A 26,217-nucleotide genomic window follows, 5' to 3' on the forward strand; every position below is an offset into this window, starting at 1 on the left:
GGAGATAAGTATCGTATTTAATATATTGAGTTATCATTTGACATAAAAAACATATTTCGCAAATACGTTAAAACTGGGTTTGTATTTATTTTGAGACTTTTTGAAATATTTTAGTATTTTGTACATTTGAATAAACAAAATAAAATGCTATTATGAATTTTTAACCAATAGACAGTGCTAATTCGATTTGTACCTAATTCATTGTTTTTCTTCAACGCGTTACTTACTGAAATATCGTATCTGACAACCCTTACCTGCCACTTTAGACCTCTTATTGAGCAAATTATATATTTATAGCAGACAACCGCCAATGCCACTTAGGAAACAATAACTTTATTAAACATTCCGTGAACTTGCTTCACAGCTAAAATAATATAATGTAGGGGAACATTTTGTACCTTGGCACTATGTGTACAAGTACAGGCCTGAAGGCTGATTTCAAAAATTCCCGCGATATCTTATTCAATAATTGTCTAGAGTATTTTGTAGACAATGTAGTAGAGTAATACAATGCAGTGCCGCTCAGGATTCTTGAAACCCCCAAAAATTCTGAGCGGCACTACAACTGCGCTCATCACTTTGAGACAAGATGTTAAGTCTCATTTGCCCAGTAATTTCACTAGCTACGGCGCCCTTCAGACCGAAACACAGTAATGCTTACACATTACTGCTTCACGGCAGAAATAGGCGCCGTTGTGGTACCCATAATCTAGCCGGCATCCTGTGCAAAGGAGCCTCCCACTGGTTCTTTTCTTTAACTAGTAATAAAACAATAATAAAGTTACAAGATAAGTAAACCAAAATTATTTGAAATCCACCGCTTTGTTGAAGTTGGAGTAGTGTTGTACCTCGGTCACTGTCAATCAATTGCACCTTGGCCAGCCAAGGTACATTTAGATGTTGTACTTTGGCCAAGAGAATTATTTTTTTAAATCATTTCAAATTCACGTAATATTCCTAGTAAAATATAAAAGCTTTACCTCGTTAGAAAAAAAGAAACTATGAATATAATTTTGATTTTGTTCAGAATTTACGAGTTATTTTTTGTTACTTATGTTGTTTAAATTAATAAAACGGTTTAATTACTTAAACAGTTAATTACTTTACAGAATAGTTATATTTTCCATAAATTACCCCCAATTCCTGGGTACACCATAGTACTGACTTTCGTTTTAATTATTAAAACACTTGCAAGTATGAAATATACATTTTTGAAATTTTTGTGGTAAATACTACAATAATTGACCTTTCAAAATATGCAAAAATCGTTTAAGTACAGTTGGTCAATTAAAAAAAAATTGATATCTAAAAAACTGTCCTAGGTACAACAGGTTCCCCGACTACACTTTCTCGGAAAGTGCCTTGGTATTAATGTGACAAGTAGGTCGAAGGACGGTCATTTATTACACATAGATACTAGCTGACCCGACAGACGCAGTTCTACAAACTACTGTACCAATTTTCATGCTGTTTTCACCAAGGTTTAAGTATACACTTTGTTATGTTTTTGTGTACATTTTTACATACATTATGAGTCAATAATTTAAAGCTGTCCCAATATACCCGACAAGTCATTCTTATCGCCTTATATTGGGACGCGTGACTTGCAATTTCCATACAAACTTTATATCGCTGGTAAGCTATACGTCGTCCCATTGACAGACAGCGTGCACGGATAAGGTGAGTTACCGTCGATAAGTTTATTGGGACAGAAAAGTCAACGATAGTTACGATTTTTATCTGAAGTAAGAGATAGACTGAGCGGCCGTTAGACGACCGATAAAAACAGGCCAGCAATATTAGTTTAGTGTGCGTGACAAGCTACGTCTTACAATTGCGATTTGTATGACACTTTGTGTTAGTGTGCGACAATTGCTCAAGATAAAGGCTAGTTCTATACTCAATTTTTTTCGATGTTTATTGATCGATATTTTTTGGAGGTGTTGGAAAAAAAATAAGCCGTATGGTTGTTCGCATTGAAGACGCTGTCTGAACCCTTTGAGATATAACTAAATTATAATTGGTCGAATTTTGTGTCTTATAAATCTCAGACTGTGGCTTCATCTACAGGATCTACTTTACAGTTGATAACCTGCTCAACCCCAATATTTGCATATTAGGAAATTGACTTGATATGTCGCTCTTGTAAATCTAAACAATATGTTATGTTTTTAAAGTGATAGCCCTCACTTCTAGGATTAATACACAAATAAAATTTGAAAAAAATTAATTTTTAATTTTGTACTCATTTACTTTGATTACATATTGCCGATGGCGTCAGACTACATTGTTCCCGAATACATAGATAATTTTTTTAATATTGACAGAACAGCGTCTGTCGGGTCAACTAGTAGAAAATAAAATGATGTATGTATGTAAAGAGTTCAAAGGATGACCTTAGCTTGGAACTCCCTTAGTCGTATCACAAAGTGGCTTCGAATCACAAAGAATTTTCTTGTGAAACGAACATTCGGTGAAATTTTATTTATTGACTACTATACTAATCGGACCTCTGCGCCATCTCTGTGGCCTTGTACGCTGCCATTAGGAAATGAAATATAAAAGCGGTAAAGAGGATACTGAAGGAGGAAAAGGATGGTATGAAAGAGATATACATAATATAAATACATATATTCCGCGCAACAAATATATGGGTTAGAAGATGCTGAAAGACCCACATCTAACCGCAAAAAACGGATATAAAGAACAAAAACTGCCTGAACGATTCTATTCCACCTTCGCACGACATGCCACAAGTTAGGATATCATCCCCACCATCTGGATGTGTGGTGGTCCTCCACAGTGCGGTTTTCAAGGAGCTTTCTTCCACGTACTACAAAGCTGTGGAATGAGCTTGCTTATGCGGTGTTTAAACGACGATACGACATGGGTACCTTCAAAAAAAGCGCATACTCCTTCCTTAAAGGCCGGCAACGCTCCTGTGATACCTCTGGTGTTGCAAGAGATTGTGGGCGGCGGTGATCACTTAACACCAGGTGACCCGTACGCTCGTTTGTCATCCAATTCCATAAAAAAAAGACCTCACACACACCTAACCGCAAAAAAAGAACAAAAACTGCCTTAACAAATATCTCATAGCAGGCTAAATGATATTATAACAACTCGCATCTAGTCAATAAATCCACAAACAAACACGAACAAAATAATTGCCTATTAGGAACATTAATGAGAACAACATCTCAAAAATGTAAATACCGTAATGACAACACAAGTTTAATTAAGCCTTTGAAAATGTTTTCCTAATTTCAGAAGTAAAGTAAATATAAACAACTTAGAAACATGTTTAAGCATTTAGTTACGTTACGGTTGAAAGTTGAAACATAACATTAAACTTAGCTGGGTTTTAACAGAGGTCTATGGGTTATGCTGCCTCAAACAAATATATTTACACTTTAAGCTGTTTTTAGGTGGAATGGCATAGAATAGCAAGGGTTATTATAGCTCTCTCCCGGTCAATAAACCCTTACGGACCTATTGTATCCTGTGTTTATATCTAAATTATAATATTATAGTATCTACAATGATTTTAAATAAGATATCAGCAATGTGTGTGGAACCCTAGCTGGTAAAGGATTTTAAAGTGAAACTTTTATAACATCGTCTCAAACTTTTTCGAGTGTGTGTTGCATGTCGCGTGACGGTCGGGCGGCGCCTATAGTTCGCAGCAGCTGAGCGGGTAGTATAGACTATTACACATTTGTGCCAGTGCTCCACGCTATTTTGTTTGTTTTTTAGTTAAATGTCTATAATGTGAAAAAAGTTTCACATTTACCGTGGTTTCATAAAACCACACAATACTTTTTTATCTTCACCCATGCTTTAAATCTTCTATTAAAGATTCTAAAACAGTTAGTTTATTGCCAATATTAAAACACCCAATGTCCTAATAACAATTACATCACCCAAACGAGTGTTTTAATGAAATTCAGAACAATATTATATCATCCGTTTTCATAATGCAAAAATTTATATTTTCTTATATGCGAAAACTGTCAATAGTGTTTGTAATACTGTTTGCTTTCTTAATAAAATAAAAATAAAATAATAACATTCCTTTGGCTGATGTAATGGTTACTAGGACTAGCTTTTTTAATGTTAGCAGTAAGCTAACTGTTTCAGAATCGGATTCATATTATGGGTGTAGATAAAGTCATGTATAAATAGGTATTTTTTTTTATGGAATAGGAGGACAAACGTGCGTACGGGTCACCTGTTGTTAAGTGATCACCGCCGCCCACAATCTCTTGCAACACCAGAGGAACCACAGGAGCGTTGCCGGCCTTTAAGGAAGGTGTACGCGCTTTTTTTGAAGGTACCCATGTCGTATCGTCCCGGAAACACCGCACAAGGTAGTTCATTCCACAGCTTTGTAGTACGTGGAAGAAAGCTCCTTGAAAACCGCACTGTGGAGGACCGCCACACATCCAGATGGTGAGGATGATATCCTAACTTGTGGCGTGTCGTGCGAAGGTGGAATTCGGCGGCAGGAATCAGGTTGAACAGCTCTTCGGAACACTCCCCGTGATAAATGCGGTAGAAGACACACAATGAAGCGACGTCTCTACGCAACGCCAAGTGATCCAGCCGTTGACAGAGCACTGGGACCCCGACAATTCGAGCTGCTCTGCGTTGCACGCGGTCAAATGAATCGAGCTGATACTGGGGTGCGCCAGACCAGAGATGACAGCAATACTCCATTTGTGGCCGGACCTGCGCTTTGTAGAGCGCTAGTATGTGGGCCGGTGTATGTATTAAAACACTCATGTGATACTATTACAAACTAACATTAATGTTTTAATACCCCATGTTATAAATATTAACATTGGCTTTAGCTTTATCGATCAATGGAGCAAGACTATCTTTTACGCCGGAACAGACAAGAATCCTATGATACGGAGATCTAGTCTTATTTAGAGTATAAGTTAAAGGCAAGGCAAGGGTATATTAAAGAGTATATTGAGGATGAAGAAGATTAGCGTGCGGCCCCGTAACATCCACAACTAACGTTTTTTTTTAATTACTTACGTGATTTACTTTTTGACGCTTTTGCGCACTTGTTTTTATAAACATTTATGACTATTTATGCTGTTATAGTTTACGTAAATAAAATAAAATTTTCATTTTCATTAACTCTCATCTTTGGCGTATCTCTGGCCTGTCTATATTAACCATTCCATTGTTGAAATATGGTGGATCCAGTGGGATCAATGATATACTTATGATATGAAGATCATAATCAAATAAACTTTATTCAAGTAAGCGTCGAATCGTCACTACAAATATTTCTTTTAAATTACTGAATCTGCCTTAATATGTTCGGAAAAAGTTGAGTTCGTGAAAGGAAAATACAAGAATCTCAACGGCCAATCTTTTCAATCAAATAGAGTATTTAAAATGTCTGTAATATACATTAAATATATGAATCGTGTTTAAATAATATTAAATTAATTCATAAAAATAAATAAAGAATTAATTGTATAAATATAAATTATCGTATATTGGATGCATCAACCTTTACAGCTTGAATTCATTGGAGGAACAAGATGAAGGGTTTGATATATTGGCGTTGCATAGAGACCTCGCTTCACTGTATGTCCTCTCACCTCTGCTACATCTATCAGACCTCGACTGCCGCTGAAATCCAATATGGAATGACACACCGACTTACCATCTTGATCTGTGGCGCTCCTTCACAGAGTGGTCTTAAAAGAACTGTCAACCCACGGAATGCACTTCCTTACGTGAAATTGGTGACTTAAAAAAGATCGTACACACCAAAAAGGGCGTAATCACTTTTTTAGTCCTCGCATTCCACAAAACATCCTCTTTAAATGACACAGTCATTGCAAAATTTCATTCTCAATAGCAGTCCCTATTACTTTTAAAACTCCATCCACCCATTTCCCTATTTCTCAATCTGTCTTATAAATATTTATAAAATATGTATTTATTATTTTAATTTTTTTAATCTCCATTTGTAAGTGAGATAGGAGAAAAACTCGAAATCATGTAATTCCACTAACAGTATGGTTAATTCTACAGTTTCCTAAGTTACTTAAAATCAACACTCATTTAAATTCAAAACATATTGCTGTTAGAATACAGATAAACTCAATGAAAGGGCCTGCCTTCAATCACATTCAAATTTTTCCTTCAATTACCATGATTTCTCGACACGCCGTAATTCCCTCGGGAACTTTCGGCTTGCCAAATTGTAGCGTATTCGAACTCAGAAGCTAGCTATCATTAAAGGCTGGCGCTCACTGCAAAATCGCTATGCTAAACTTTTTCTCGCTGTTTACAATTATAAAATAAATAAATAAAAAAGCCTTTTATTCCCTCCCATACTAAATTACATAATTAAGTTAAACTAAATTTAAAAATTAAAACAAACTTATAATTATTGTTAGTAAACTTAACTTAAGCTTAATATTATAAGAACTTAAAAAGAGAATAGTTTTATTTTAATATTTTTTTTTCTATTTCTTAATAATTAATGTTTAATTAGTAGTATGGGCCCCTCTTTGGGTGAAGGCCTCCTCCATTTTTTTCCACACTATACGGTCTTTGCCCAATATTAGCCAGTCTTTTCCAGCGTATTCAAGCTGTTTACAATTAACGAACCTAAAGAATCGTAACAAATTCTACTGAATTAGTTGAGATTCTGTACGTTACTGACAGAAAAAACAATTAGTTATGTTTTAAAATGATAACCCTCACTTGTAGGTTAATTACACAAATAAAATTTAAAAACAAAAATTTATGAACGATGTGGGACACGAACTCGCAAACTCTCGCATTCCGTGCGAGCGCTCTTCCAACTGAACCAAACGTTAGAATGACGTATCGTTGATAAATTTTGTATGCTTCGTGGCTTCTAATACAACAAATGGTCAACACCAAAATTTGCATATTAGGAAATTGACTTGAGATGTCGCTCTTGCAAATCTAAACAATTTGTTATGTTTTAAAGTGATCATTGTCACTTCTGGGATTAATTACACAATAATTAAAAATTTAACACAACATTTATGAACTGAGAAAACTGAGAGTTGAACAAAGCATACAAAAATCGAACGCGAGAGGTTGCGGGTTCGAGTCGCGCATCGTTCATAAGCTTTGTTTTAAAATTTTATTTGTGTGACAGAAAAAAATTAAGCATTACAAAAACTCTATTTGTCATATTACCGCTCCACGACACTCCAGTGCATTTGCTATTTCCAAGGTAATATGGAAGACATGGCCAAATTCACTTCGATCAAACTGGGGGTCAGAAGTAGAGCACGGCAATACTTCAATTCGGGCCACATTCTAGCGCTCCACAAAGCGCAGGTCCGGCCACACATGGAGTATTGCTGTCATCTCTGATCTGGCGCACCCCAGTATCAGCTCGATCAATTCAACCGCGTGCAACGCAGAGCAGCTCGAATTGTCGGGGTGCTTTGTGGACTGTTAGATCACTTTGCATTACTTAAAAACGTCGCTTCATTGTGTGTCTTCTACCGCATTTATCACAGGGAGTGTTCCGAAGAGCTGTTCGACCTGATTCCTGCCGCCGTATTCACTTTTGCAAGAGACGCCATTTTTGTGCAATATATATATAGATAGCGAGATGAAGAATAATGGATGTCACCTAGCATTATTATGGGTACCATAAAAGCGCCTATTTCTGCCGTGAAGTAGTAATGTGTAAGCACTGTGTTTCGAACTGAAGGGCGCCGTAGCTAGTGAAATTACTGAGCAAATGAGACGTGACATCGTATGTCTCAAGGTGACGAGGGCAGTTGTAGTGCCACTCAGAATTTCTGGTTATTTCAAGAATCCTGAGCGGCACTGCATTGTAATGGGCAGGGGTATCATTAAACAACGTGCCTATTTCTCTATTTCGTCATAAGCTTATCTACATAGATTAAGTATTGGTCTCTGCTGCGCTCCAACTAGATACCGCAGGCGTAGTCGTAAAGCGTGACAGCTAATACTACGTCCAAGTGGGCATACTCAGTACAGTATACAATGTGTGGCATTGACGTGCCACATGTTCTGTTAACCTTTGCTAATAATTGAAACAAAAATGACGGGTTACGTGGTAAAACTTTGTAAGAATAATACTATAACAAATAAGAAAGACACTGGGACACTGACACATATCAGTAAGTATTTTGTATTTTATTAATTTCAATGTAAAATAACACGAAGCGTATGTTACAAAATTTGGATGATGCAATTGAGTATCAAGTTGCCACGCCTACGAGCATCTAATAGTCGCCGTAATAAAAAAGCTATTTTTCTTAGGTAGTGCGGTATCTTGTTGGAGCGCAGCGGAGACCAATCCTTAATCTAAGATTTATTAATATAAATAAAAAAATCCTCCGTATCTTCTTTGTTATGGAAGAGGGAGACAAATGAACGTAAGGGTCACTGGTTTTAAGTTAGCGCCTACAACACTAGAAGAATACGAATAACCGGTTACCGGTTTTTATGAAAAGTGTACGCGTTTTTTTAAGGTACACTTGTCGTATCTTTGAAATACCGCATAAGGAAGTTGACTCCACAGCTTTGTTGTACATGGAAGAGAGTTACTTTAAAACCGCACTGTGGAGGAACGCGACACATCCAGCTGACGGAGATGACATTAATTTGTCGCGTGTCATGCAAAGGTGGAATTTTGTTGATAGCTTAAACGAATTCTCCAAGAATAAATACAGATACAGCGCCACCTGGCGAGGAGCTGCAGCAATGAGGGTAGCAGATGTACAATGAGGGTAGTATGAAAAGAGCGCAAAAAAAGAATGCTGGGAGAGTTTTTGCGCCGCTTCTACTATCTCAGAGCGCCATTTGTTTCCTAAGCGGTAGTAATGTCTAGTATATTAGAAATGACATCAAAAATAATTGTAAAGGAATCAAGTTTGTGAAAAAATTCCCTTTATGCCTTTTTATTAGCACAAAACCCTTCTTTACAAAAATACATAAACATGCCAATTTTGATTGTGATTGCTTTAACGGTGTTGGAGTGAAAGAGAAAATATGTATATGTTCATATACATATTACTATTACTACTAGCCGCTAATTTTAAAAGGAAGGAACGTTGGAATTCGAAAAATAAGTAGCCATAAACCATCTAGGATAAATTTGGCATCGAATCATGGTAGTTTCATGGCGATACGATCAGTGGTGTAAGCTTGAAAGAGCTTCAAACAAAGACTATTTTCATTTTATATATAGACTAGCTGATACCCCGCAACTTCAACTTTTATTTTTTCTTTTGTCCTATGTGTTCGCAACTGCGTACACATAGGACAAAAGAAAAAATAAAAGAACACTCGTAACATAATACGCTGTCGCAACACTTGTTGTAAATAATTATGTGTTCTTCTAAGCCATTAATACTGTTCGCATCACACGCGATGTAAAAAATATTTTGGGTTACATTATTGGAATTTTAGTAAGGATCCCTAATTTAAAAAAAAATATATAAAATAGCCTATGTCACCCGGGGTTAGTGTAGCTTTCCAACAGTGAAAGATTTTTTTCAAATCGGTTCAGTAGTTTCGGAGCCTATTCAATGCAAACAAACAAACAATCAAATCTTTCCTCTTTATAATATTAGTATAGAAAAAAGACAATAAAATCAAGCACAAGTTGACCTAAATTCAAGAACTTATAATATACGTACTTACTAAGCTTACCTATTACTTTAAAGATTTAACTGCAGTAGCGTTTCCGTTTTGAAAGTAAAGCATATTTGTTTTAGTAAATTCAACTCTATAGTGCTTGTAATAAGGTGTGTTATTAATGTGACATAATATTTGATGTAATGTGACATTTTTAGTTGCAGTAATTCATTAGAGTTATGCCTAGATTACGAGTTAGATATATGGCGGGCTTAGTATTCGGTTACGAATGCTCTCTCTATGTCTGTGACCAAACAGAAATAAAATTTTCATTATGTAATTGAAGAAGTAAATATATTATATATGGTATCTAACTTAATGCCCATGTCGCACCTACTCCCGTAACTGTTGGCAACTATACTCTCGAAATTGTTGACGAGTACGTCTATCTTGGACAAATAATCCAGTTCGAGAAAGAGGTCACTCGTCGAAACCAACTCGGATGGGCAGCGTTCGGGAAGCGTAAAATCTTCTCATACAAAATACCACAGTGTCTGAAGATGAAGGTTTTTAACAAGTAATTTTTGAGTGCACGAGTTACAAACATACATCCATACATTCTTACAAACTTTCGCTTTTATCATATTAGTAAGAATAGCAGGATATAATATTTACCTTTCAATTTGCCTGTTTAAGAATTAAAACACGTGCTATTATAACTTGGGGTATGTTCCGATATGCACTGCGACCACTGTACAGTGTGACGTCAATTTAGTATACTGTGAAGCCGTTCCTTTATAGCCAGTTATATTGGTTACTATTTAAAACGGAACGCAATCCCGTATACTGTCAGCCGCATTTTTTGACGCAGCATTCAACTGTTGTTGCAGTACTGTCCAATTAAAAATATTTTGGATTAAACTGTAGGTATTGTTTATAAAACGTTAGGCACTCGAGTGGTTTTGACTGATCACGTGATCAAAGTACTGCGAGTACCTTACCTCGAAAACCGTAGCTGTGCTCACAGTAGAATATGGCGGCGATTTATGACGTCATATATTTCCCTAGGGTACTGCGGTAGTATACTGGCAGTCCATAACGGGAAGAATTTTTCTACAGTGATAGCACTGTGCAGTGCTCGCAGTCGGAACATACCCTTAATGTTAACATATCTAACGTAAACGTAATATAATAAAATACTTAGATTACCTGTATAACATTCTCTCCTGTCTGTCCGCTTCCACATATATCCTGTAGTACATAAACAGCATTATCACTCCAGGAATCCAAAAGCTTACACTACTCGAAATCACTGCATAGATTTTATTCACAGTAAAACTGCACACTTTTGGATGCTTCTTCCGGAAATCCAAATGCTCCACAGTGGAATACCAGCCCATAAATATTGGCAGGAAGGACACCAGTGCTGGGCAGGACCAGACAACAGCCAGCATTACTCCAAGTCGACCAGTTGTCATAATCAATGGGTAATCCAATGGTTGAACTATTGCGTAATATCTGTCCACGCTGATACAGCATAGATGCAAAATGGACGCCGAAGAGAAGTATACATCCAAAGAGTTCCAAACATCACACATGAAGTATCCAAAGAGCCATTCGCCATTTGTTATTTCAACGCTGAAGTTAAAACACATGGCCCATATAGCTACAAGCATATCCGCCAAAGCGAGGGAAACGACAAAATAGTTCGTTATTACTCGCAGCTTTCTATGCCTCATTACTGACACAATTACAAGAAGATTGCCAAATATTGCCGCTGTTATGATAAAAAGCATAATAACACACTTTAGGATTGCAATAACTACGAAAATAGGCTCATCTTTGAACTGATTTGTATACACAAAATCATTTGTTGACACGTTGATTTCGAGTGATCGGTTTATGAACCCGTCTGTTAGATACATTGATGTGGATAGCTCTCGGAAGTCCAAAGTAAAGTTTTCGTTCAATACGATATCAAATCTCATGTTTTAGATTTCCTAAGTTATTTCTTTTGTAGTGGTAAAAGGGCCGTTCGTGCGTAGCTTCGACGACGAGCTTGCCATTGTGTCGAGAATCTCGTTACCTGTGAAAGAAAAAGTTTTCAGTAACCTTTTGTTGAGCTGGAGTAACAATTGAGGTTTTATTGAGTTAAATTAGTTCGGCGGAGATTTTCAAGGTAAGTATGTCGATTGGAGATCGTAAAAGAAAAAAGTTTTTGCAAAAGGCACAATAAATGGCCGACTTTTATATAAAGAGACTTAGATGAAGAGATTATAATTCAACAGTAACTTCGTTTACTGTTTCGCATTTGATAATTTTATAATTAATTAATAATATTTATTGTGCTCTTAAAACACAGACACAGTTCACTTGTTGTCATTTAAGGAATTTTGTACAAATTTTTAAGTTAACTGCCCTAACAGTTTTGGCTATAAGTTTATGGATCACGCTATATAAGTCTCGATTAGTAATTTTAATAATTATGTATACGTAGGTCACACTAAAAGTTTTGCGTAACTTAAAAAAAACAACATGGTATAACCAAAATATTATGTTTAATGCTTTTTAAAATACTCTCCTTTACATTTAAAACATTTTTTGATGTGATAGAAGCATTTTTTAAAACAGGAGGACCACAGATGTGAAGGCATGTTTTCTACGTGCTGATTGAACAGTATCACTGCCTCTTCGGAATTGGTAAAATTGAAACCTCTAATCAAATCTTTGATTTTGAGGAAAATACAGAAATCACGAGTTGTACCTTTTCGGAAGCTAAAAATGACTTAGTTTTGTTGGCCGTGTGTTGTGCGTTGTCATGATGTAGGAGAACGCGCCGTTTTGGTCGTCTTTCGCGAATTTTTTTTTCACACCCTGGGTAAACAAATGCTAGAATACCATTTGGCATTAACACTCTTTTGATATTCAAGTGGAATTGTGCAGATGGGATCCGTAGCTGAGAAAAAACATGCGATCATTCTATTACATATTTGTTGACCTGTACTCATTTTCAAACACCCATTCACAAGATTGCTGTTTTTTTCGGGTTCTAAACAATATATCCACGTTTCGTCTCCTGTGACAATGTCATAAACAGCATTAGAATGTCCGTGGTCGTACTTCATTAGCATCTGTGAGCACTATTCCACGCGAGCCCGCCTCTGCCGCTCCGCTCCGGTGTCAGCTCATGAGGGATCCAACGACAACAAAGTTTCCGAACTTCCAATTCTTCGTGTAAAATTTTCTGAATTTGGCTCATACCAATCCCCAATAGTCCTCGAATTGTCACATAGGTAATTCGCGGGTTTTCTTCAATTACTTTATTACATTATTTTCGTTGACGGCAGTTGAAGGCCGCGCTTCACGAAAGTCGTCATGTAAAGAAACCCGACCTCTCTCAAGTTCAACAAACCATCGCCTCACGGTGCTCAAGCAAGGTGCTTCTCTCCCAAAATCATTTTGAAGTCGAGCGGCATAGTCTTGCGGTGAGAGAGAACTTTTAAAATCATAAAAAATCATAGCTCTAAAATCTTTTCGACTTAATTCCATTTTTGTTGCGTACGTAACTTTGATGTGTGATAAAAAACAATTGACAAATGATTTCCAGTTGTTTTTTTTATTAAGAAGGTTGCAACGTTTCAAAAAACATAATATTCGAAATTCAAATAGTTCCGTTTAGTTAGAAGTACAAAACTTTTAGTGTGCTCCATGTATAGACAACTTACTTTTTCCTGCGACTTCATGCGAGTGCAATTATACTTTGGGCAGCAATTATTATTTCTTAATATACTCACATTGCAAAGTATACACAACCAGCTACCAACTATAGAACTTTAATCCCTCTTTTTCATCCCTACACAGGTCTAAATTATAAAAACGCTAGAACAAATATTTATTTAATTCTTATCAAGTGCCTGAGTACAAATTTTCATGGCGTTATCTTTGATAATGACTTTCATACAAATATCCACCCCCTAATTCAATCCCGTGAAGCCTTTTATTCGCGATAAAAAGCTCCCAAGCTCTTTTCTATCTCTGTATTAAATTTCATGAAAATCGGTGCAGTGTTTTAGGCGTGAAAGCGTAACAAACAAACTTACTTTCACATTTATAATACTAGTAGGTATGTATATATGTCTCGGTAATCACAAACCATCAGGTGTCCATTTCGATGCTCGTTTTTTTATGACAATAAGGGAAGGGACGAGTAGGAAGTTCAGCTGATTCACATGCCCTACCCATTACAATGCAGTGCCACTCAGGATTCTTGAAAAACCAAAAAATTCTGAGCGGCACTACGACTGCGCTCGTCACCTTGAGGCATATTATGTTACGTCTCATTTGCCCAGTAATTTCACTAGCTTCAGCGCCCTGCAGACCAAAAGCCAGTAATGGTTGCACATCACTGCTTCACGGAAGAAATAGTCGTCGTTGTGGTACCCACAATCTAGCCGGCATCCTGTGCAAAGGTTCCTCTCATTTAAATCAGAACAAATTATTCTGGTCAAACCATGACTAATGAATTATTGAATAAACAACAATATTATAAGCAAGGCAAAAAAAATACCAACTTTTCAGTTTATGATCGAAACACAGAAATACACTTAGCGGTCATTTGTAAGACTCAAGCCTACTCTTTTCAACTGCGGACTATTTTAAGAGAGGCTTTTCGTATTTGAAAACACTCCTATCTTTATCTGACATTTAAACGCCCACGCAATGAATTAGAACCAACACAGAGTCTTTTATCTTTTATCTCACAGAAAATTTCGTCTAAGATTAATTAAAGTCTTGCGTAGACTTGTTGGTTATATGGATTTATTCCACAACGGTCTAATTCTTATATTTATTAAAATGAGTGGGCGACTTTCAACGTCAATTTTTGAAGTTATACTTCTTTAGGAGCGTTATGAAAAAATTATGAGAGTGAAATTTTAAGATGCGTGCGCATCACTGTAACACAAAAGTAACAGGGTGAAGTTGGTTCCTAAAATTTTCTGACGTTTGCGACATTCGTTATTTTTTTTTTTTTGGTTTCTTCGTCCATTTTTAGGATAGGCAAAGGGTTCCAGCCCATACAGCCGTATTTGGTATTCAATAATTTATTATCAAAGCCATCGTTGCAAGATTTTTACAATATTGTTCTTTCTACAAACGCAGAATAGCATGAGGAATAAATAATTTAAAGGATTTTTGCTTTGTTAGGCCAAAGAAGTATAACTATAACACACACTTTTTTAAATGTCTAACTCTACTCCATTTTCAACATATATTTCTGTGTGTCACTTGTTATAACATAAGCTATCTTTCAGATAGCATTAAATCAATATTGGACGAGACGTTTTAAAAGTAATAAAATAAATCTACCAATGCGCCTTTGTTATATAGAATAACTGCCATGTATAATTTAAATCAAACAAAACAAGTCTTATAACTATATTTACAATACTATGACTATATTAAATTAAAACTATCATTACCGGGAAGCGTACCAATAATACTGGCAGCATTTCCGCGTTGGTTAGCTAGGCTGATCCGTTGACCGAAACAGCTGCCAGCGCTTGGGTTTCCAGTAGCCTTATTGAGGTGCGAAGATAGTACTTTGTACATTCTCCGCGGCTCTGAGCCCCACGGGCCAAGTGTCTCGACACAGAACCGCACAAAGATGTATGACTCACTGAGACCGACATATTATTTGCGACGCTTGCTGTCTTCGGCAGTCGAAGCAGTAGCCCCAGCACCAACTAACGTAACTTAGAATAACTTGTTTACCCTTAATCCGGCTGATAACGATTGTTGTTGATGTTGGTAATGTATCCATTTTTGTAATCCGTGGTTATAGGCGGTGTTAAAACTGTACTTATATTCTTTCACTGTTTCTTTGGCACGTTGATCTGGGAAATGATAACACGAGCCAAATGGCGGCTACTTATGATTCGCTCTCACTCGCACATGCAGTAACCCTATCTGCCATCCTTGTTTAGCTGCCAATTTAGATTCATTTCATTTTTGGCACAGGTAATATTATTGAAAGAAGTTCAGAAAGCTTACCAAAATAAATCAATGTACGAATTCAATACGTTTATGCTATTTCTAATATGAGTATGAACAACCGCAAAGACACAAAAAAAAATACCACAATGCGTCTATAATTTACTTATTTATTTATATATTAAGGTATAGGAAACAAACAGTATTACAATAATAAATATTAACAGAACTTAAAACTCACACTGTCAACAGTGAAGTTTCCAAAAAATATAATACACTTTTACTTAAAAGGTAACGATAAAAACCACAAATCAAAAGTAATACAAATTAACAAATAATCACTGAGCCACATAAGTTACACAATACTATACACTCCTATTATACAATACTACAATGTAGTTGAAATGAAAACGAAATATATCTTTATTGTACACCACAAAATAATTAAACATAACAAAAATCGAAACTACAAAAAGCAATAGGCGGCCTTATCGCTTAAGAGCGATTTCTACCAGGCAACCTGTAATGAAGTAGTTTTAGTTGAAAAGATAACAAAAGGTGGTATTATCGATATGCATAATTTAAACATACATACATAATAATTCCAAGAAATGAACTAGTAATGAATTTGTATTTGGAAATCACTTGTATACTCGATACACTTTGGGAATATCTCGCAACTTCCTTAGCAGATAACTTTTTATTTAGTAAACAATATAGAAATAAACAGAAATGATTAAAAACCAAATTTTACAACTTACAATTAATTGTGTGTGTGTGTGTGTGTTTATGTGTGTGCGTGTGTGTGTGTGTGTGTGTGTGAGTGAGGGTGTGGATGTGGGTTTGCATTGGACCTTTGATTGGGTCCATCTATGCAATGCGTGTGTTTATCATGTCAGTCTGATCAGAAGATTTTCCACTTCATCATAAGCAAGACAAGTTAGCCAATTATTTAAAGCTTTTCTGCATAGATGTAATGTCATAGGGTATATATTTAGGACACGATTTATTTTATTATATAAGAACACTGATTGACAGCTAAACTGTCGTTCAGCAAAAGTAGTGCGAACAGTAATGGTATCTGCTACTTTATCTTTTTTTCTACTGATCAATTTGGAGTGATCTAGCGGAAGTGACTTGTGGACGGCTGAAATGATGTTAAGAACATAAAGTTTCCTAATTGTCAAAAGATTACAAGTCAAATAGAGTGAATCAGTTGGAAATCTTAAAGGTTTGAAGTAAATGACCTTGAGAAGTGATCTTTGAGCTCTTTCCAATTCTAAGAGGCTTATCTTAGTTGCACCGCCCCATACCGGGATGCAGTAGGTGATCACTGATTGAGCCAAAGCGATGTATATTTTATTAAGGACTGTGCTATTCATAACGTGCCGCAGAGTTTTAAAAATCCACATAAGTTTTCTCACCCTGGTTATGACCAGTTCGATTTGGGCATGCCAACTTAACCTTTGGTCAATCAGGATGCCGAGATATTTGGTACAATTCACCTTTTCTATTGAGGGACAATTACAATTCAAATCGTGTGGGTTGCAGCATGAATGGATTCTGATATAGAAATCTTGAACGGGCTGGTATCTGTCATGCGGAGAGAAACATATATAGTTTGTTTTTGATATATTGAGTGACAATAGATTTTGGTTAAGCCAATTTGAGACTCTTTCAAGGCCCATCTCAGCCTTCCTCTGTACGGCTTCCCACGAGATACCAGAGAAAACAATGGCTGTATCGTCAGCATAAGTGAATATACTCGCCCCGTCAATCTGGAGGTTACATAGGTCGTTAATATAGATTAAAAAGAGTGTCGGGCCAAGGACACTGCCCTGCGGTACGCCAAATTTCACATTTTTCATTGTGCTGTGGTATAGGTCAACCTTAACTTCCTGTATTTGGTCATTTAGGTAGCTGTCTAGGAGAGAGAGCGCTTTGTCACGAATGCCCAGGCCCTCCAATCTGCGCGCAAGAATGGGAATAGAAACTGTGTCAAAAGCCTTTTTTAAATCTAGGAAAACTGCGAGACATTTATTGCCCTTGTCCACTTCTCATACTATATTACTATAGTTTTTTGTTAATCCTAAAATTGCGTCTTGTTTGGAAACACCTTTTCTAAAGCCATATTGACAATTAGAAATAATATTATATTTATTGAAGTATTTAAGAAGTCTATTGTTAATTAATTTTTCTATTATTTTTGAAATAGCAGACAATACAGAGATAGGTCTATAATTGTTTACATCAGTTTTAGTCCCACTCTTGTACACAGGAGTAACAATGAAACGCTTTAGAGAGGAAGGAAAAATACCTGATTTAAAGCAGAGATTAGCCAATCTTGTTATAAGTGGGATCGAGTAATCTTTAGAGAGCTTTAGAAATTTCGTTTGAAATTCCGTCCCAGCCAGGAGCGCTTCTAGAGTCAAGACTCATAAGTATGCTGTTGATCTCTTCAGTATCAGTATCAAGTAGTACAAAAGAAGATGAATGAAAATGATGTATAGAGGGACTTTGGTAGGAGCCAGTTTGCTCAATAATTGTTTTAGCCAGCTTTTGTCCATTTTCAACAAAGATTCTATTAATCAGATTTACTGAGTTTTGTGGGTCAGGAGTAATATTAAGTAGCTCGATGTTTTTAGTTTTAGGAGGCTTATAATGAGTTATTTCATTTATAGTACTCCAGAGAGCTCTAGGGTGTCTTAGGGACTTATTTATTTGATCTTTGTTGTATTTTATTTTAAGCTTCTTTATGAGGTTAGTGCAATAATTTCGGAAACGTTTGTAGGTTAATTTAAGAATAAGACTTTGTGGGTTTAATCTCAGTTTAATTTGCATATTGTTTCGAAGTTTGATGCAACGCAAAACTCCAGGCGTTATCCATGGCTTCAATATTCTTTTAGTGTGCGATATCACTGAGAGTTTAGTGTTTACTTGGATAGCAGATATGATCATTTCTATTAAATAATTAGAAAATAAATTAGGGTCATTAAATATATTTAATTTAGTAACGTCAGTGGATATAAGGGTGCGATATGCTTTGTTAAAATCAGTAGTAGTTTTAATCTTGCGTTTTGACTTTTTTTCATATGTGCTCGATATAGTCAACACCACCATGTTGTGGTCTGTTACTGTAGTATTTAGTACAGCTACATAAGCTTTATTTTCGTTCTTTTCTAATTTGAGAATGACATGATCGATGCAGCTATTCTCTCTTGTGGATGTAGTATGGCCCGGTAAGAGACCATGAAAAGATAGTACATTTAAATATTCAAGCCTGTTCCTACGTTCATGGGCTTTTTCAGTCTGAGTAGGTATAAGGTCAATATTTATGTCGCCTAGAATAAATTTATTTCTGTGATGCGTGATAGATTCAAGACATGAATTGAGGGAAGAAATAAAGTTATCAGCTATGTTGTAGGATGGGGATCGATAAATTCCAAGTAAAGTATAATTAGAGGTCACAATCTGAAGTCCAGTTGCTTCACAAAGAGCTAATTCTAGTATTAGCTAATTCTTATAATAGGACCTGCAAGTTACTCTTTACATAAACCACCACTCCATCATTTTGATTAAGTAGTCTAACTGTATGATAGGAAGTATAATTTGTCAAAAGAGGGATTGGTTTAGCTAAATTTAGTCTGCATTCAGTTAGGATTAGAATATCCACTTCAAAGCTAAGTTGCGATAAAGTTATCTGGATATCATCAATGTTCTTGTATATACTTCTAATGTTTTGAGTAATAATATATAAGTTATTGTGGGAACTACTTACATTTTTAGATAGATTTTGAATATCACATTTAATTGAGGTTGCAGTTTGTATCTCATTTAATTCGTGCAGATTATTTAAACTATCCATAGTGAGGTAATTGTGAATGGTAGTCATAAGACACTGATGTTCTATGTGTGGCCATTTTAGTATATAATATAAACATGCATATGAGAGTGCTTTTGTTGTGTGATATCTGTGAGAGTAGTTGGAGTGTAGTTATACACATGTAACTTATTGGTATAAAATGATATTGACTTTTTACCTTACATAATGCTAACTTCAGATTAAGATTGTGTGTTTTGAATGTCGGTAGATTAAGTTGTGGGATATATGTTATATTGTGTGTGTAGTGCATGTGTGAGTTATTATTACACAGTAGCAATTTAACATTAATAATATCGAAAATACTAGATTTAAAATTAAAAGTGTCCGTTTGAAATTTAATTAATAAAAGTCACAATATATTTTTCTGCAAATCTACTAGACACTGCTCTGATCTAATTATGATTTGTTTATCTCCTTCTTTTTTCCGGAGGAAAATATTGCCATTGGAGCACCAACAGAAAGCGTATTTGTTCTTCTTACGAAATTCTCTGGCTTGGAGATAAAGTTTTTTAGTTCTTGATGGTATTTTTTCTTCTATTTACACAGGTTTCTGATTCCCGGGGAGGCCAATCAGCTTAGTGTTTAATTTATCATTAGCCAATTTTTGGTTATTGAATTTTCGCACAAAGGATAGCAACTGCTGTTTTCTTAGTACTGTGGAAAATTCCACAATAATAGGTCGCGTAGTGGATGTTTTTCCAGGAAGGCGGTACACATCACGAAGGTCACTTGGGGAAATAGGTAATGCGACTGCTTGACTAATATTACATAAGAGATCAATAAGCTTACTAACACTTTCTTGTTCAAGTGGCGGAATATTACGTATTTCGATACAAGACGAGCGAGATTTGTGATCAGTATCTAGAAGTTTACGCTCTAGTTCTGTAATATATTGTTGTTGTTGTTGCCGCTCTTTTTTCAAATATTCAACTTCATTTTTTAGGAGTTCAAATTGGATATTCATAAAAGAAATAGATTCCTTAATTTCTTCGTTTATTTTATGTATATCTTGGTTAGATTTTTGAATTTTAGCATTCTGTTTCTTCAAGGCATCCATATCTCCGACCAGTTTTGACAGCAATGTAGTTTGAGTGGACAAGGATTGCTTTAAGTTAATATTAGATAGTTCAGGCGTTGTATCATCAATTAAATACTTTTTATTTGGGGAGCTATTCGGCCTCAGGCGTTTGGATCGTTTTTTATTTGCTTGCTCATCTTGCAGGGTCTCATTTGAGTCAGTGTCCATTTTTGATTGAGTACTAGGGTGCAAATTTGTCACAGTAATAAATAATAATTATGGAGCATTGTTTTGAAATATTGGAGAGTTTGAGCCTTTCTGATTTCAGAGGGAAGAGAATTCCATAGGTTAACAGCTTGCACGGCAAATGAATTGTTGAAAAAGGAAGTTTTATGAACAGGTGTACAAAGCAAGAGATTATGAACAGACCGAAGATATAGTTGGTGAAAACTTAATGCTGTAAATTTTTCGTTGAGATATATAGGAGTTTTAGGATCAAATAGGACACGATAGAGATGTATAAGTATATAGAAATTTCTACGCAAGCTAGTTCAATGTATTGTATTGATATATTTTGTTGTTTTAGACTTCTTACTCGTCAAGCTCCAGTTTGAAAAGTTTAGCTTTAGAATTTATCCAGATGAAGAAATTTAACATTCATAAATTTCAATTGCAACAAAAACCTAAAACAAAAGCTCAGAAACCTATAATTTGTTATATATTTATTTATTTTAATGCGTACTCTTGATTCAAAGAACAATTTGATAAATGATAACGATAATAACATTGGAGAATCACTTTAAATTGTTTGTTTCGAGGAAGTATACTCAGGAACCAAGCGGAATAAGCCTATGATATTATGAGGATATTTAATAAAATTTTATCTTTGTATTTACCTTATTCCAAGATTAGATTAATCATAGTATTAGCAGTCGCCAATCCTGTTTTTCAGGTTTACGTTACTCATATCGCTTTTTATATGCATTATATTAGCTTCACTTGTATGTTTGTATGTATGTTTGTAACTGACTCCTTTAGACGCGATTTTGACCCACTTTAAACGGCCAGATTTCACTCCAACTTTGTAAATATATCGACGACCGATGAAAATACACAAATTTGATCAGATTATTCCATTATTCAATTTGCAAACTAAGATATTTGTCAATTTATATAATTTTTTTCTATAGTCGATGAGGCAGGAATTGATGTTAAAGTACTTATTAGTATTAAAAATACGCTTTTATAGAAAATTTAACTAAAAAATTAAAAATAAATAATTGTTTAAAAAAACTACAAAAACACGCTTTATATAAAATCCAACTAAAAAATTGAAAATAAATTTTAATAAATTGAGATTGATATTAGTGTAAAAAAATATATTTTATTTAAAAAAAACGTGGGGCACTTTTTAAGATATTATAAAAATAATAATTCTTCTACACCCCACGCTTTTTTTTATAATGAAATTAGCTGTCGTTGTATTGCCGATATTAAAATCGCGATACAAAAGTAACTGTTGATCGTAAATGGGTGAAAATTTGAAGTTGTATGTATTTTTAATGCTGACTCATAATCAAACATATTTAATAAAAAAATGTCAAAAAAATAAAAAAATAAAATTCGTGTAGACCATAACATTTAGGGGGATGAAAAATAGATGTTGTCCGATTCTCAGACCTACCCAATATGCACTTAAAATTTCATGAGAATCGATCAAGCCGAATAAAACACGAGAATTGTATATATTAGAATATATTTTTTTACACTATTTTCAATTTAAATCTATAATCTATTTTTAAGTTGAATTTTATATAAGGCGTGTTTTTTCAGTTTTTTTAAACTATTTTTTTTTATTAAGGAGAAGAACAAACGAGCTAAAGGGCCACCTAATTTAAAGTGTATTTCACAAAATTATCATAAATAATGTTCATGAAATGAAAACTACTGGGCCAAATTATGTAAAATTTTTATGGGAGCAAATGGCATCTATTTCGCATCGAACTAAAGAAGAATTACGTCAAAAATAAAAAATACCGATCGAATCGAGAACCTCCTCCTTGAAGTCGGTTTAAAATACATTACAGGTATCGCTAATACATTGCATACTCTCTGAACGATCATTTTAATTTTTTTTGTGACAATAAGGGACGGGACGATACAATGTAGTGCCGCTCAGGATTCTTGAGAATCCCAAAAATTCTGAGCGGCACTACAATTGCGCTCGTCACCTTGAGACATATGATGTTAAGTCTCATTTGCCCAGTAATTTCACTAGCTAAGGCGCCCATCAGACCGAAACACGGTATTCACGGCAGAAATAGGCGCAGTTGTGGTACCCATAATCTAGCCGGCTTCCTGTGCAAATGGGCCTCCCACTGGAGAAAGAAACACGCACCTCCAGAATCGAGTGGTGGATTTTTAAGCTATAATGTTTTATTAAGTGTAATGTTTATTTAAAACGATTATTATGTTCCTGTTAGAAACCTTAGCTCAGTGAAAGCGGATATTCCCTAAGGCTGCGTTTATTTTCCCTCTCTATTTGTTATGCATAATATCAAATGTTACTCTGACAATACCAGAGATACTCTTTCAGGGTTGTCTCGGGAATAAGTTTATGAATATAAAATAATGATAAATATTTAGATACTTCTATTTCCTTACTACGGTCTGCTTTTCAGACCAAATTGCGACACACAGTTTCAAAAATCCATAATACTGCCTTGTACAATTACGGCCGTTCCCAATATGCAGTCTATCTCTTACTTGAGATAAAAATCTTTACTATCGTTGACTTTTCTGTCCCAATAAACTTATCGACGGTACCTCACCTTATCCGTGCACGCTGGTTGTCAATGGGACGACTTAAAGCTTACCAGCCATATAAAGTTTGTTTGGAAATTGCAATTCACGTGTCCCAATACAAGGCGATAAGATTGACTTATCAGGTATATTGGGACAGCTTCAGATTATTGACAGCTAATTACTGACAGTAGAAGGTAGTGCCTAAATTATCTCTATCTGTAGATAGTATATTGGGAACGGCCGTTATAGTATTTACTCCAATTGTTATATTTAAGGATTGTGTTTATGGAATTGCAATAAATTGAAATTGAAATTGAGATTAAGGATTGGTTTCCGCTGTGTTCCAACTAGATACCGCACTATCTAAGAACAATAAATAACTTTTTATTATGGCAACTATTAGATGCTTGTGTGCGTGGTATCTTGACACTAAATGTGGCATCTTTCATACTTGTAGCAAACGGTACGTAATATTTTACATTGAAATTAATAAAATACAAAATTATTACTGACTAGCTGACCCGGCAAACGTTGTTTTGCCAAATAAAATATAATTCACGCGATAGTTTTATAAATAATAGCCTATGTGTTATTCCGGTGTGTAAGCTATATTATTGTAAAGTTTCATCAAAATCCATTCAGTAGTTTTTGCGTTAAAGAAGTACAATCATACATCCAGACATACAAACTTGCACATTTATAATATTAATAGGATGATATGTGATCCCAGTGTCTTTCTTATTTCTTGTAGTATTATTATTCTTACAAAGTTTTACTACGCAAACCGGCATGTTAGTTTTAATTATTAGCAAAGTATAACAGAACATGAGGCATTGACATTGTTCGAGAATGGCTAGATGGCGAGTAGAACTTGGTAGCTTGGACGTGCTTGGACGAACTCCGAACAATGATAGCAAAATTTGCAGTGAAACAGCCTAGACTCATGAATCAATTTTCATGATAACGCGAGACCTCATACAGCACGAGAAACCATTTTAAGTCTACAGCGACTGCAATTAGAAACCATTCATCACCCTCAGGATTCGCCAGACCAATTTTTTTCGTGATTTGAACAATATTCTACGTGATAAAAAGTTTTCTTCTCAGGAAGCAGTACTAAATGCTTTCACACAATTTGTCGAATCTAGATCACCACACTTTTATCTCTATCTTTGGCCCCTGCGCTCCCAGACCCCCAAGTTTGGGCTCAAACGAACCTTCTCATCGAGAGGAACAGTTTGGCCCTGGCGGATTTTCCCTCCATCATCCCCTCACTTAAAAATCACAGCACTTTCCTTAGGGCTGTTATAGAATAGTCAGAAGTAGGCGGCATAACTAAATGGTGAAAATGGGAGACCAGAGTCACTAAAACTATAGACATTAGTTCTGGGGAGGTCGACAGTCTGGAGACGCTCCAAAGTGTAATCAAAAAGCTGACCACATGTATTGTGGACGCAGTTAACGAAGGCGTCTGCTCCATAAACAAAAAACTTATAACCCTGGCTTCTGAGGAAATCAGCTCAGCGATATTCAGACTCCCCAGGATCGCAGAAATTAAGTCTTTACCGCCATCTTCATCGGAGGAATTTAAGAGGGATATAATTGATGCGGTGAGACAGGAAATCACTTCTTTCAAAGGCATAAATGACCTTCCTACTAGATGGTAGCAATGTATAGATAATATTGGTAATTATTTTGATTGAATAATTAATATTAGAGATGAAACGGATAGCAGTTTGGCCGGATACCGGATACCGGATATTCGGCCAACAATATGGCCGAATAGCCGAATATCCGGCCGCTTGATATCTGGCGGAACTTAGCCGTTTGGTGTATCGCACACACAAACACAGACTTGCGTAGGCGGCGCGCGAACGATCGAGTAGACTCGGTTAGATTCGGTTGAGAGAAGCGAAACCGCTTGCTACCTCTCAATGCAGAGAAATTAGTATTTATCCACCATAATTTGCCTTTAGTGCAGTATGAGTACTAATTTATTAATTTTACTCTATTACATTTTTAAATTAAAAATTTACAACTCAAACAAATTATGATTCTTTAGTGATACTAAAACTAACTGGATAAAGCAAATAATTACTTAAAAATGTATTTTTATACGGTTTTTTTTTAATTCGGCCTGATCCCTATCCGGCCGAATAATAGGTAGTTATCCGGTATTCGGCCGGATAGTATTAAGGCCGCCGGATAGGCCGGATACCGGATAGTTACCGGATATCCGTTTCATCTCTAATTAATATGTTAAATAAAAAAAAAACATTCATTTTATCAATACCAAATCGGCAATTTCGTACTTCAACCCTTAATATCAAGGGGAATGCTCAGAGGGCTTGGGCTGTCAGGTTGATTGATTTTAATAATAAATATCTGGACGACCGAGCCTTGCTAGGATTTTTAAAAATGTACAACACTTGAACAAAAAAAACTAATAGGACATCTGAATTCGAACCGGGGTCTTCTGCTTTCCGGATCACCCAATGTCCCATCTGAGCTATTATAGTCTTGTATATAGTGGCGAAATTTACCTTTGTATTCTAATGTTATTGTAGCTGTTTCTCACTAAAACACAGATAAAACTACATTTTTTGTAATTTGAAACCTAGCTAGATCGGTTTATCGCCCTCGAAATCCCCTGTATACTAAATTTTATGAAAATCGTTGGAGCCGTTTCCAAGATTCAGATTATATATATATATATATATATATATTGCAAGAATTGCTCGTTTAAAAATATACGATAAGTTGATAATGATAAGCATTTGTTGTTATTTGGTTTTATAGTTGACTAGCTGACCCGACAGACGTTGTTTTGTAGATAATAAAAAAAATACTGGTTTATAGGAATTTGCCAATAATATTTCAAAACATC

General features: G+C 35.5%; 2 protein-coding genes across 3 annotated transcripts in view; one reads left to right on the forward strand and one right to left on the reverse strand.

Moving 5' to 3' along the window:
• The window catches only part of LOC126977309 (uncharacterized), a 341,105-nt gene that overhangs the window by 195,107 nt on the left and 119,781 nt on the right, over positions 1–26,217 (forward strand). The gene's annotated exons all lie outside the window — the stretch shown is intronic.
• On the reverse strand, positions 10,839–14,325 carry LOC126977267 (octopamine receptor beta-1R-like). Its single transcript, XM_050826014.1, has 2 exons — positions 14,205–14,325; positions 10,839–11,719 (listed from the first exon to the last, which is right to left on the reverse strand). Exon 2 carries the CDS (start codon positions 11,619–11,621, stop codon positions 10,839–10,841), a length of 783 nt encoding a protein of 260 aa, XP_050681971.1. The 5' UTR covers positions 11,622–11,719; positions 14,205–14,325.

This window comes from Leptidea sinapis, chromosome 44 (assembly GCF_905404315.1).
Source record: "Leptidea sinapis chromosome 44, ilLepSina1.1, whole genome shotgun sequence".
NCBI lineage: Eukaryota > Metazoa > Arthropoda > Insecta > Lepidoptera > Pieridae > Leptidea > Leptidea sinapis.

Bases quoted from the DNA above. Each gene is read 5' to 3' on its own strand.
- LOC126977267 (XM_050826014.1), bottom strand. From the start codon at position 11,621: ATGAGATTTGATATCGTATTGAACGAAAACTTTACTTTGGACTTCCGA.